Source organism: Sarcophilus harrisii, chromosome 4 (genome assembly GCF_902635505.1).
Source record: "Sarcophilus harrisii chromosome 4, mSarHar1.11, whole genome shotgun sequence".
Classification (NCBI taxonomy): Eukaryota; Metazoa; Chordata; class Mammalia; order Dasyuromorphia; family Dasyuridae; genus Sarcophilus; species Sarcophilus harrisii.
This window is the reverse complement of record NC_045429.1, coordinates 10,472,374-10,486,582: the sequence shown is the minus strand read 5'-3', so window position 1 is coordinate 10,486,582 and position 14,209 is coordinate 10,472,374. Positions and strand designations below refer to the sequence as shown.

Below are 14,209 nucleotides of genomic sequence, written 5' to 3'. Positions count from 1 at the left end.
TCAGGGGAGAAGGTGCCATCATGGGGAAGAAACAGCCCATCCACTGGCCTGTCTGCTGCCCGGGTCTCCACGCGCTCTAACCTGCCTTTCCTTCTCATTGTCCCCTCCCCGATGTTTGCCCCCCCCCAGATGCATAGTGAAGATCACAGGGGAGAAGGTGCCGTCGTGGGGGGAGAAACAGCGTATCCATCCGGCCCATCTGCTGCCTGGGTCTCCATGCCCTCTAACCTGCCTTTCCTTCTCATTGTCCCCCCCACCCCCCGCCAATGTTTCCTCCCCCCAGGTGCATAGTGAAGATCACGGGGGAGATGGTGCTGTCGTTCCCCGCCGGCATCACCAGACACTTTGCCAACAATCCCTCCCCGGCCACCTTGACCTTCCGAGTGGTGAATTTCCACAGGTTAGAACACGTCCTGCCAAACCCCCAACTTCTCTGCTGGTAAATACCGTTTTCTACAGCTCTTGGGGGGGGGTGGTGTCGGGGTCAGCTGTTGCTCAGAGCAGCAGCTGACACAAAGGCTTTTGGATCAGGGAGAAATATTTGTGTGTGTGTGTGTGTGTGTGTGTGTGTGTGTGTGTGTGTGTTTAAACAGCCTGCCTTCTCCTGGAGAACTAAAAAATAAATCAATAAAACACTCTAGAAACAAATGAAAAAATACTCTATGGAAATTGTGTTTACCCAAAACCAGAAAAGTGACTCTTGGAAGTGATGTTGCCTGGGATATTTTTAGTTCAAATTCCAATCACAGATTTAGAGATGAAAGGGAGCGTGGAGTCATCTGGTGCAGTGCTTTCATTTTACAGAGGAGGAAACTGAGGCCCCCAAATGGGCAATGACATTTCTAGAGCCCCAGGTAGTAGGGAAAATGCTAAGATTAAAATGGATTGAGCAAGTCATTTAACAGCAACAACAGCAACAAAAATGTAGTAAATACCAACTGTATCAAGGCAGGGGAGATACAGCTATAAAACATGGTCCCTGCTCCCCCCACCCCATTCATCTTACAGTCTAGTAAAGGATGCTTTCTTTTGTTATGAAAATAAAAGATTTTGGATATATTGATAAGTAGACTGGAGGGAATCCAGAAAACAAGGGGTGTGGGGAGAAAGACAGAAAGAGACAGATTCAGAGACAAGGAGAGACAGAGAACATTTATTAAGTAATTACTTAGCCAGGGGCAGAAACCTAAATTTCCAGGAAGGCTGACCATAGAAGGAGGAAAATGTGGATTCTAAGCACTCCTGGCAGTGCGATCCGGGGCAAGCCACTCATACTCTCCGTGTCCTAGTCCAGTGAGTCAGACTCCAATAGAAACGGGCCACTAAACCACAGAATACAAAAAGATCCGGGTGAGCCCACATTGACTTAGAAAACCACAGGTATTAACAATAGCAGTGTTCTGTGGTGTTTTTATTTATTTTGTTAAGCATTTCCCAATTACGGCTTAATCTGGTTCCTGGAGCACGGGAGTGCTTCTCATCGATGGGCACAGGCTTTGACATCTCAGTGCAACCCTCCCCTTGGGACTATTATGTGACAGACCGAGTGCCAATTGGAATTGCTAGAAGAAGTCTCCTTATCCAAGACTTCTGGTCTAGTTCAAATCCCTAATAAGCAGAAAGTCAACTAGGGCAAGAGTGTTGGGGCTTGTCCTGGGCCACCAAATTTCGAGAATACTTGTAGTCCTTCAGCACCTGGTTAGTAAGAATAATGAGTTGAATTAGGCTGTGAGCGGATGCTGTTTCCTTGACTCCTTATTTATTATACTCTCCCCAAACCTGCTGCTTCCCTTCTTCTCAGCCTCTGAGGCTGGGCTTCTCTGGCTTTTCTCTGTAACATGGATGTTCCAAGGGTTTCCCCAATCACATGGTCTTGTATCCCACAGGACTCCTTCACACACACACTCACACACACACACCTTTTACAAATGTATGTTCCTTTCCGCAGGTGCCAGACTTATTTTAGAATTCTGTAATAATAATGACTTTAACACAGACTTTTAAGGCTAGGGCATTTCCATTATTGTCTGCACATCCTCAGCACAGATTGTACCCCAATCTTTGCCCTGGGAAATGTTCTTCATGAGTTGGTACGGACCATCCATGAGCTTGGGGGCCCCTCGGGGACCAGCCTCTCGGCATCTTCTCAGCACGTCTTCAAGAGGAAGACATGAAATCCAGCATTGGGACCATATATGAGTCCTTCCAGATCAGTGGGATCTCAGAGGCCACGTTCAGTGGACAAAGCCTCCACAAGCCACAATATCAGAACCCGGAATTGGGTGGAATCCCAGACCTCAGCTGGGTGAGGGAGCGGGGTGGCCAGGCCGTTGGCGTGTTAGACCAAGAATCAGGATGCCCCGCCTCGGACACTTACTAGCCAGGTGACCAATCTGAGACTCAGTTTCCTCGTCTCTAAAATGAGGCTGTTGCACTAACATCTCTCCAGGCTCTAAATGAATGATCCTATCATTCTGCACATCTCCTCCCCAGCCCCCTGGTCGTCAAGACTCAGTCTAAGGACTTCCAGGAAAGAGGAATCCATCGGTTTCCATGGCAGCCTTTTCTGCTTTTGGAGAACTCTAAATGTCAGCAGCTGGGTCATTTCTCTGAATGGAAGGTTCTCTCTGTACGATTGGCTAAGGAAAATCACCACTCGATAAGTTAATTATGTAAAAAGGAGGGATAATAGAAGTATTTAAGAGAACAAGAATAAGAGACTAATTGTCAATAACAATCAATCTGTAAAGATTCATTAGGCAGCTGTTCTAAGCACTGGGGCTACAAGGGGAGGCAAAAGACAGCCCCTGACCTCAAGGTGCTGGTAATCTGGTGTAAAGCTCAAACGCTTTAGAGATATTTGTGTGGAGATTAACAATTCTCAAAATATTCTCACATGTTTATTAAAACAGATCCCCTAAAAGCCTAGCCTTGACAACATTGCTTTTGCATGCTTGGAAATACGATGTTTGAAAATAATAAAAACTGCATTCATATATATATATATGAGTGTGTGTGTGTGTGTGTACATATTTATGTATGCATATATATATACATATATATATACAGATATGTTGTCATGGATATTTTAGACTGGCCTGCCTTTTGCTAAATCTAAATTGTTTTATTGTGTACTTGATATATAGATATGTTTAGTGTTATTTTACTGTATGTATGTATATGTGTATTATCATACAATGCTTCTAGCAATAATAATAATGATCATGATGATGGTAATGATGGTACAGAATTCTATAGCACTAACAGTTGCAAAAGGCTTCACAATTCCGTCTGTTTTGACATTTGATCATCCCACTAACTCAAGGAAGAAAGTGTTCATGTCATCCCCATTTAAAAATAAGGAAACTGAATTGCAGAGAAGTAAAGATCTGTGCAGCTAGTAAATGTACAAGGTAGAATTCGACCCAGTTCTTCCTAATTCCCAGGGTGGTTTTCTACCTACTAAGTCATGTTGTCTCTGCTTTTTGGGTACATTCTTGCTATGGACACAAGTGTGCAACAGTCTCATCCATGCAACAGTCAAACAGTAGTCACGTTCTAGGAAGAGACTGCTGACCATCATGGTCTTAGAGTTTTGCTTTCAAGGGTTACGGAGCAACAGTGATCCTATTCACCTTAATTTTTTTATCTTTTTTTATTCATATTTTCCATTTTATTATTTATATCTTTTTTATCTTTCACATGTCTAAGGAAGTAGTTAAAGAGTCAGGTGACTAAGTCCTGTTGTGCACCCCATATCTTAGTGATTCTGGACACATCTCCTGATCTCATCAGGACCTATATCTTCATCTGGGAAATGAGGAGTTTGGACAAAATGGTTCTGAAATTCCCTTCCAGCTCTAAAACTGTGGTTCTAGAATGATCCTAGGATGCTAGATCAAGGGAGAAACTGAATGTGAGCTCCCCGGATATTTTGCTGGGCTCCAGCCATTCTGCTTCCCTCCCTTCCTTCCAGACCGCCAAGTGCAATGACGCAACACTGTAGAATCTGAATGGACTGAGAAGGGTGATTGGTTATTATTCACCATATAATAACTATTTATGCTATAGTTACTACTGTTCTTTTCATCTTTGGAGAACATGGTGCAGTAGAGAGAAGGTTGGAAGGGCCAGAAGGCTGGTTCCACTATACTCATAATTTAAGTTCTTATTCCCCACCAATACCTAACTCCTATTCCTGACCCTCATGAGTTACATGACATATCTGTAGTCTTTAACTTACATGCTCCCGTCATTTATGCAAGCTAACTTTAGAGTACTATAGAAATATCTTATTATTATTATATATTGTATATATTATAATAATAAGATATTATTATAATAATAAACTACAACAAAACTGTCAATTTGAAGAAACATTTTCCCAGAAGATCAGGGATAAAACAAGACAAATCTTTGACAATATTAACCAGAGAATTTAGCTTCTCCTGATCCACTTGGGTTTAGTTGGGATCACGCAAAGATTTAGTTTTAATTGCAACTGTTTATTATTATCCTCAGGTTTAATAAATCTAACTAGTCAACTCTGGAAAACCTTTGTCAAATTAGTGGATGATCCTTATGAGACAGATCTCGTTATTCTACTCAGGAGGGGTTTCTCTGGATGGATTGTGTGCATAGGTGGGGGGAGAGGAGAAGGGAGGGGGGAGAGGGGAGAGGGGAGAGGGGAAAGGCGCTTTTACTCTGCTTCATTCAGAAATTCAGGCTTTTCTCCTTCTTTGCACAGCGATGATGCACAATGTGATGCCAATACCAAGGAATTCTGGGTAAACATGCCAAATCTGATGACTCACCTAAAGAAAGTGTCTGAGCAAAAGCCGCAGGCGACGTATTATAATGTGGACATGCTCAAGTATCAGGTGAGAGACCTCCCTCAATGGCCAATTCAGACCGGCTGGAAGCCCAGAATTCTAAGTGAAAAGTGCCCCTCTCCCGCACACCTGAGGAAGGAAATGTGGGAGACCCTCAGCAGCACCAGGCGCCCAGTCTATCTCAGCCCATCCCCGCTTCCCTCTCCTGGCTCTGGCAAAGACCTCTGCCCAAGCCCTTCCCCCCTGGCACCACTCTCCCTGTTCTTCCCCATCTCAAGCCCCCCTTTGCTTCTTTGCAGCATCTCCCCATACCCCTGGCTCAGCCCTCGAGGTTGAAGCAGGACAGAGCTAGGTGACTCAGTAGATAGAGCACCAGTCCTGAAGTCAGGAGGACCTGGGTTCAAATCTTGTCTCCAACACTTAACACTTCCTAGCTGTGTGACCCTGGGCAAGTCACTTAACCCCAATTGCCTCAGCCAAAAAAAAAAAAAAAAAAGTTGGCATCCAGGACCAACACAAGATTCCCAATGGGGTCTGAGCGGGGCAACTAAAGATCACGTTAGCTTACTTTTTGGCTAAACAATAACTACTACCGTTCATGTCCCACTTTAATGTCCAAAATACAAAATAAAACTTGATCCTCCCACCAAACGAAATCGTCTTCCAAAGTCTCAGCCTCTGCAGATCCCTCCCGAGCAGATCCTTGCGATCTGGAGGCCGCAAAGGGATGGGGAGGTCTGTGAAGGACGCCTTCCTCCTTCCCCCTGATTGGTTGATTTCTGGACCAGGTGTCTGCCCAGGGCATCCAGTCCACCCCGCTGAACTTGGCCGTGAACTGGAGGTGTGACCCGGGCAGCACGGACCTGCGCATCGACTACAAGTACAACACGGACGCCATGACCACCCCGGTGGCCCTCAACAATGTCCAGTTCCTCGTCCCCATTGATGGCGGAGTCACCAAACTTCAAGCGGTGCTTCCCCCTGCTGTTTGGTAGGGAAGCGCCGTCTGGTAGAACCTTTGGGCCCTCCCGCCACCCTGAGAGTCCCCCCTGGGGCCAGAAGGTCCAGGTCACCGCTCCCTAGAACGGGCCGGGAATCGGGCTCCCATCCCCCCGTGCGCTTGTCAAAAGCAGAAAGTAAATAGAGCTTTTTTAAGAATCTCTGCATCGAGCCTAGTTTCCTTCTCTGAATTAGGCAGTATCTTAACCGGGACTTTCCGGCAACCAAAACAGGGGCTTTGTTCCAAGTTATGGTGAGGCAAGAAGGCAGCGGGACGTGGGAGGGGTGAAGTGGGGGGGTCCTCTGAGAAGGTTTCTGAGTCATTTCCCACCCACCAGACCTGCCTGTGCCATGGAGGGTCTGGGCCAGCCCTTCGGAGCCCCAGAAATGCCCTAACACTTTTAAGCTTCGGAGCATTTGCCAGCATGCCTTGGTACAGGGTAAAGTCTTCGGGGAGAACGCTTTCTTCCAATGGAATCATAGTCTAGTTTGTTTATATCTATATCTATATCTATATATAGATATAGATATAGATATTGGCAAAAGCAACAGGATATTGTGCCTGGCAGAGCTGGTGCTAAATAAATGTCTATTGATTGACGTCTGTCAAACTTCAAGTCAGGAGAATGTACGTTGGGATTCCATCTGACATTCTATCCGACTATCGCTCTCTCCGTGACTCTGGGGATTTGTTTCTGAATTCTTAAAACCTGTAATAATGACACAAGCTAGGAAAGCTCCAGGTACTGGCCCAGGGCTAGACCCTGTTACCCAAGAACCATGTTGGGTAATTTGTGAAAGACTCAAGGCCAGATTGGACACAGAATAGTGAGTTTGTGATCCACAGCAGTGCTGGGAAATCACCAAAATAGGGAGGGCTTCTGAGCTGCATTAATGGGCAGGGAACCCATTCTGGATAGTACCTGATTGGCACATTAAAGAAAAAGGGGCTCCATGGAGTAGAGTGAGGGGGGTGTGTATTCCAGGTTAGGGCAAAGGCATGGAGATGGGAGAGGAACAGAGAGAAGGCCAGTCTGCTTGGCTCAGAGGCTCCAGAAGAAGAGCTGTCCATTGAGGTTGCAAAGAAGGTATATTAGGGGGCCAGGTTTTAAAGGGCTTTAGAATCTAAAAAAGGAGTTGCTTTTTTTCCCTAGATGCAATAGAGGAGTCACATGTTCATCTAGGCTTAAAAAAAAGGCTGTCAGTTATGAGTAGAATAGATGAAGGAGAAAAGACATTGAAAGTTATTTATCAAGAGGCAATTACAGTAAGTAATTTTCATTAAGATAATGAGGGTTACAACTAAGTTAGGGGCTATGAGAGTAGGATGGGTCAGATGAGGAGATATGGCAAGATCTGGCAGTAAATGGGAAGAGAGAGAGAAAAGGGGCAGAAATAATGGCAACTGACCCAAGACTCACAATGTCTGTAAGAGAAAGAGGAGTTTGGAAGAGGGGAGGTCTGGGCTAAAAAATAATGAGTTCTGTGTTAAGTGTGTCGCGTTTTAGATTTCTGAAGCATAGAGTACATCCAAATAGTTTCCTGTCTTATTTTAAGGAATGCTGAACAGCAAAGAATACTGTGGAAGATCCCTGACATCTCTCAAAAATCGGAAAATGGAGGTAATTCGTTGGTTTATTCAATAACCTTGATAATGCATTTTAAAATAATTAAGGTTTATGGCATATTTTACATCCATTAATCCCTTTGGTCCTCACAGCGTTGGGAAATAGGTGCTTTTTTCAGATCCATTTTACAAATAAAGAAACTGAGGCTCTGAGAGTTTAAGGAACATGGTCAGAGTTGAATGGCAAATCTGCATCAGAGGCGGTCACCAGTGAGACTCATGTCTGTGCCATCCCATAAATCTGACTCAAGGCAGGGAAACCCAAGGAGCTTAGGGCTTTCCTTATTTTTCCTCAATTTAGTATAGATACCAATGATTCATGTGGGCTGCCCACCCATTAAAGAGGTCTGGCTCCAGAATTTGAGAATCCAGGTTAAATTCCATCTCCAATACTACCTGCAAGTTACTGTACTTCCTTGGGCCTCAGTTTCCCCATTTGCAAAATGAGGGGATTGGCCTCTGAATCTATGATCCAGATGTGATGCCTCCTTGCACCTCAGTTTCCTCATCTGTAAAATGGCCTCTGAGGTCTCTATCAGCTCCATGATCTCCTTTTCTGACCTATGATCTGTATCTTCTCTGGCAATCATAGGGAGTTACTTGTACAGATTTTTGGACACCCTCCTATACCTCTTCTCCTCTTCCCTCCAAAAATCCTGAAATAACTTTTTCTTTGAATAGTCAATTATTACCCAAAGATATTTATCACCAGGTATAAAAAGTTCTTACTTTCTGGTTGTCTTTATCAGCAAATAAAAAGTCCATCTTGCTTATATTTTGGCTTATTTCTTATAGATTCTTCTCATCCCAGAGAACTCTTCTTCCCCCTCTCTCACTCTCCATCCTCTCTCTCCCCTCCCTGCACCCATCCCCAATAAGAGTCAATCTTCTCTGCAGAAAAGAGCTCTTAAGCTAACACGCATTTCTCCCATGTTTGGGCACCTGCATACTCCTGGATCGTTTTGATATTTTTAATTTTCCCTCTGACTTAAATCTGCCACTGGTGAGAAAAAGAAATAACTTGCTCTGAAATAGCCTGTATGCCCTCAATTGTGCAGTGTGACTCCAGTGCGTCATGCACGCCCTTATCTAGCGCCTAGAATCTTTAATAATAATGCTTTTCATCATCGGTCTTATAATTGAAATCTACCATTTTCCCAATGAGTTTTAACTGCCAAGATCAACTTTAAGATTTATTATCTTGTCAGTGGAGTCATTACATGATTGTTTTCCTCTGCTAATAGATTGTTGTTTTTCTTTTGGAGGGGTGGGTTCTTTGCTGGCGAGATTCCAGTTATCTGAAGGCCCTAGCAAACCTTCTCCGTTGGTCGTGCAGTTTACCAGTGAGGGGAGCACCCTTTCTGGCTGTGACATCGAGCTTGTGGGAGCAGGGTACCGGTTTTCGCTCATTAAAAAAAGGTTCGCGGCAGGTAAGTGCAGAGGAGGCTCCAATCATTTTCTGGTTTTGAAGGCGCCGTACCTCTCCAAATTGTCCTTCCATTGTTTCTACAGATTTAGTGGTCAAAGATGTGACTCTGGACCAGACAGCCTGGCTTTGGATCCTACCTCCTATGTTTGCTCCCTGAATAACCTTGGGCAAGGGAATCATTTATCTTCCCAATGCCTTGGGTTCCTCCTGTGTGATGAGAGAATTGGAGTGACTTGCTGCTCAGGGATATTTCTAGCTCTAGACCCTACATCTTAGATAATCAGTCAATAAGCATTTATTAAGCACCTACTGTGTTCCAGGTCCTATGCTAAACACTGGAGATACAGAAAACAAAAATGCAGTAGCTCCTGCCCTTAGGAACTTGACATTCTGCTGGAAGATGGACATTTCAATTCAATTTGACAAACATTTGTTAAAGGTCTATTATATGTCCATATTTATGCTAGGCAATGAGTATACAAAGAAAGAGGGAAGGAATAACCATTTATATTGAGTGGCACTGGCCTAAGCACTTTTTTTTAAAAACAAATATCAGCTCTTTTTATTCTCACAACAAGCCTTGGAAGAGAGATGTGATTATTATCTGCCTTTTACAGATGAGGAAATTGAAGTAGATGGAGACTAAGTGATTTATTTTCCCAGAGTCACATAGTGTTTGAGATTAGATTTGAACTCAGTTCTAAGTCCAGAGCTCTGCATTCTAGTGCCAACTGGAAGCCTCTTTGAAACAGTCCCGATTTTCAAGGTATTTCTATTCTAATGAGAACAGGGTTCAGAGAAGAGAACATATACATCTGTATATACAGAATATATAAAATGTGAATAATAAAAATGGAAGGTAGTTGGGGAAAGAGTTTATTTCCTTTATAACCATCACTCAGAAAATCCTGAATGATCCCTAGTTTCCTTATTTCAAGAGAGCTCAAAAAAAGGTCAGGCACATTCAAGAGAAGGACAAGAGTTTGTGTCATTCTTGCTCCATCTGAAGTCCTGTAAGTGGGGCTCAATCAGATCTGGAGTCCCTGGGAGCCCCAGACCTGAGTTGATCAACAGCCAGTTCTGATCCTCCAAGGTCATTGACAATATAAAAACTTTCTGTCTATCCAGGACTTCCCAACCCCCATGATTCTTTCCAATTTATCCTAGACACAGAGAGAGAGAGAGAGAGAGACAGAGAGACAGAGAGTGTTTGTATATGCTTATTTGGACATTATCTCCCCCATTAAACTGTAAGTTCTTTGAGAAAAAGCATCATTCAGGGGATATTTGTTTTTTAGTTTTGCCTTTTTTATATCCTTAACATTTACCACATTCCCCAGCATGGAGTAGGTGCTTAATAAATGCTTGCTGAGCTAAATGTATAATGGAAGTAGGGTTAGACAACTACTAATTCATCCCAGCATGCTTAAATTCTCAGGGTACTGGGAGCCCTTTTTACACTCTCGTACAGTATATACCAACAATTGCTCACTAAGTGAGCAGAAATAACTGATTTAAGACAGGAAGCTGCCAGTTGGCGTACTTGTTGCACCCCAAATGAGTGGCCCTTAAGCCTAACTACCACTGCCCCTCCAGCAATGACCCCCCCCTCCCCAACTGCAATGTCCTCAACCTCTGGAAGTCAAAATCCTGGGTCTCTGCCTCAAACTATCATGGGATAGTGTATGTGTCTTTCCTTCAACGGAATAACGTTTCCCAGATCCCAGTATTCCAGGTGAATTTCCTTTTAGAAGTTGAATTGAGGTCATGTCATGGATGCCAAATTTCCTCATTTTGGCTAATCCTTAGTTTGAGAAAGAGCCATGGCAAGCAAAATCGTTATTCTAGAGAAATGGACATTGGAGCAACTGTGAGATAGCGTGTCCCGAGAAGAAAAGCTTCCGCACAATTACATTCCCATCTAGCCACAGATAGTGAGGAGCAGGATGGAGGATGGATCAATGGTCATCTGGGAGCCGCCATGTCTGTGTCCTGCCTCACCCCTGTCCCCATGACCTTCTGTTTTTCAGGCAAATACCTGGCAGATAACTAACAGAACCTCATGCAAGCATATGGAGAACCCATATCGCGGAGGACTGTCGATACATGGAACAGGTTCTTGTTTGGGGTTTTAATGAGAACAAAGTCAAACCTGCCCTGGGGACATTTCCACCGGAAGTGTCCATTCCTTTCAGCGACCTTTCTCCCTCCGTGGACAACAACGTGTTGCGACCAGTCCCACAGTATTTACTTCTAGGTGTAACATTGTTAATGGTTTTAAAATGTAATTATTGTATTTGTAAATTGTATTCATTCCTGTAAGACTGTATTTCAGGCGGTTAGACAAACTTGAGTTTTAGCATTTGACCATTCATGAAATGGGTGTAATTTAAACTATGGTATATAAATTTACTAGTAGTCCTGTTGATTGGCGCAAGGCTTTCAGAGATAGATTGCATTTTGTCAATATATAAAGTTTAAATACAATCTCGGTAGCGGCTTTCAAAGGGGGTGCCTCATGCAAAGAAGGATTCGCAGAACCAAGAAAAAGCTTTCCTTTTCTCCTCCAGTCCTTACTATGTCTCATTCTAGAGCGTGACGTTAAAAGTTCTACCTTCCGACATCTGGTGGGGTTCAAATTGACAAAGATTTCAGTAAATTCTAAGGTTACCACGTATTTCAAGAAGGCAAGATGTACCACTTTTTAACCGCTTTTTTTTCAAACTGCAGATTTCATAAAAATGCACGCCATGTAAACAGGGCCTCTTATTTTTATAATATGTAAAAAAGGGGGATATTTAAAGGTAAAATTATATGAAATTATGATTAAGATTCCAGAGGATGCTGGGATCGCGGTCATTTCCCTACATTCACCACCTCTCCCCCAAACTGGGCAGATCTGGAGATTCCTGAAGAACAAGGCAGTTTTATTGGGATTTTAAGATGAGGAGAATTTCCTTATTAAGAATGGCTACCTGATTGTGGACTTAATGTATTTCTGAAACTCTGCAGGCTAAAACTGACCTGCATCATCTGTCCTTTTCCCCCACATGGAGGCTGCCAGTCTTTGAGGGAGTTCTGAAGTTCTGCCTCCACCTGATCAGAGAACGTTGACCAAAAGTCATTTGGTGAATGGGGAAACCAAGTTAGGCCAAAGTTCTGGGAAATAAATGCCCTCTCCGCTGAACAAAATGTTCTTTAAAAATCTGAACTACTATAAACTAGAAATATCGGCCATTCCTTTACAACCAATAAGATGGTGCAATCCGTGGCTCCTATCTTGACCTCCCTTGCTATGAGACAGAAGGAGGGGATGGTCCTCTAGATCTGACCAGCAAATTGCAGGTTCCCATAGGAGAAATCCTTCTTGGGAGGCACTCCCTAGGAATTCTGGTCCAGCTTTTCTATGGAAGATCCTGCCTTTCCACCCCTTGGCACACCACCCAGTTGGTATTTAGATACTTTTTTTGGAGAGGTGGGGGGGAATCTGTATATGTGAAGGTTATTTCCTTTGTGGAGATCCCCTTCACTGATCCAACTTCTCAGAAATTCATCATTCTTAAGCATTACCTGGGGCACTGAGTGCTGAAGGCCAGGCTCATACAGCTAATACTCAAAGGCAGCACTTAAACCAATGTCATCCTGACTCTAAGGTCGGCCTTCTATCCAATAGATTACACTGCCTCTCTTGGATCTATAATACACACATACACACATGTATGTACGTGTGTATACATACATGTATATGTACTGCTGCCTACATACATGCCCGTGTATATACATGTATGTGCATGCATGCATGATTTTAACCAGATGTGATTTCACCAGTATAACAAAGAACCAGTAAGGAAATTCTCTCCACCAGAGCAGCTCTGTAACTGCTCTGAAATGTCCCATCGAAAAGAGTTGCCTAGGACAGTGAGAAGTTCAAGGACATCGCCAGGTTCACCAAGCCAGGATGAGTTGGGGGGGGGGGGTTGAACCCAAGCCTTCCTGTCTCTCAGCTCTCTATCCAGCATCCTCGTCTTAGCTGTATTATCCTCATCCCTCCCCCTTACCCGCCTTAAAACTACAGAACTTCTGTTCTCATACAGTCTCCTGCCTCATCTAATTTTAAAATAACTGTATCATACCCATAATCAATATGCTGTCGTCGTTTACCACTCACTGCAATGACCTTTGGCAACTACAAATTTGGGGGTCAGGGGTTAAAAATATATTAGGAAGGTCCTCCGGAACCTAAAACCACAGGAGGAGAAACGTGAGCATTTTGTTTGTACTTGTAGGCTCTGGTGACTGTTTATGTGAACATGGGGAATGGACGATGGGTTTCACTGGGGAAGAATCACTGCCGCTCTACTCCTCGTTGTCCAGAGGGTTCATCACCTAGTGACCTAGTGAAGACACTAGAGCTACTTAGGAGTCCCTTGTCCACTTCGACAGATGGGATCCTCATTGAATTAAGGAGCTCAGAGATAGTAAGGAATCTCAAATATGGGGATGAAAAAAGGGGGATACAATTTTTAAAATATGAAAAACTGAAACCAGTAAGAGACAAAAGTCAGAAAATGAGCTATCTGGTAGGAATGGAGCCATTAAAAGTATCTAGAATAACTCTTCCATGAAAGGCAGTTGATTTTAGTACTAATTCAGAAAGCATATATGTAAATATTTCTTTCTGGTTCTCACATCTTACTCTTTATATTTTACTTTACACAGCTCCAGAGTTAATTAAGTCATATAAACATATGGTAGCTCTTTAAAAGGATGCCTTCTTTTGTTGATATTGTAAAAATGTAATTTTTAAAGTATATATGACAAGGATCCCTAATGTGATTCAGACATCTCTAGTTATGAAATTTTAAAGAATTAATATTGCCTACAATCCCTGTACCAGAGAATCATAGGTTTCTAGATACACTAAAACCTCATTTAGCTAAACAGACCCTCCTCCCCACCCTTGTTTTCTTTCTTTCTTCTTTCTTCCTCCATCCCTCCTTCCTTGCTTTCCTGCTTCTCTCCCCTTCCCTCTTTCCTTCCATCCTTCTCTTTTTTCCTTCTTCGAGCATTTATTAAACACTTACTCTGTGCCAGGCACTGTGCTAGGTACTGGGGGGTACAAAGACAAAATTTAAAATAGTTTCTGCCCTCAAGTAGCTTACATTCTACTTGAATTCAGCTTTTAGGAAAAAGAGAAAAAAATAGCAGCAAAACAAGTTCATATCAGGGATTGAGATGTGTGTGTGTCTGTGTGTGTGTAGGTGTATATATGTGTGTGCGTGGATGTGTGATTGTGCGTGTGTTTATTTCTAGTTGTTTAGG

General features: G+C 43.2%; 1 protein-coding gene across 20 annotated transcripts in view; it reads left to right on the top strand.

Moving 5' to 3' along the window:
• Positions 1–13,380, top strand: part of SGIP1 (SH3GL interacting endocytic adaptor 1) — a 271,977-nt gene extending 258,597 nt beyond the window's left edge. For all 20 annotated transcript variants that reach the window (XM_031968951.1, XM_031968947.1, XM_031968949.1 and 17 more), the window contains 6 exons: positions 284–439; positions 4,748–4,880; positions 5,621–5,823; positions 7,389–7,453; positions 8,724–8,888; positions 10,918–13,380. In XM_031968951.1, coding sequence (XP_031824811.1) covers positions 284–439; positions 4,748–4,880; positions 5,621–5,823; positions 7,389–7,453; positions 8,724–8,888; positions 10,918–10,940 — 745 coding nt within the window. In that variant the 3' untranslated portion in view covers positions 10,941–13,380. The remainder of the gene's footprint in view (positions 1–283; positions 440–4,747; positions 4,881–5,620; positions 5,824–7,388; positions 7,454–8,723; positions 8,889–10,917) is intronic.
• The last annotated feature ends 829 nt before the right edge of the window (positions 13,381–14,209 follow it).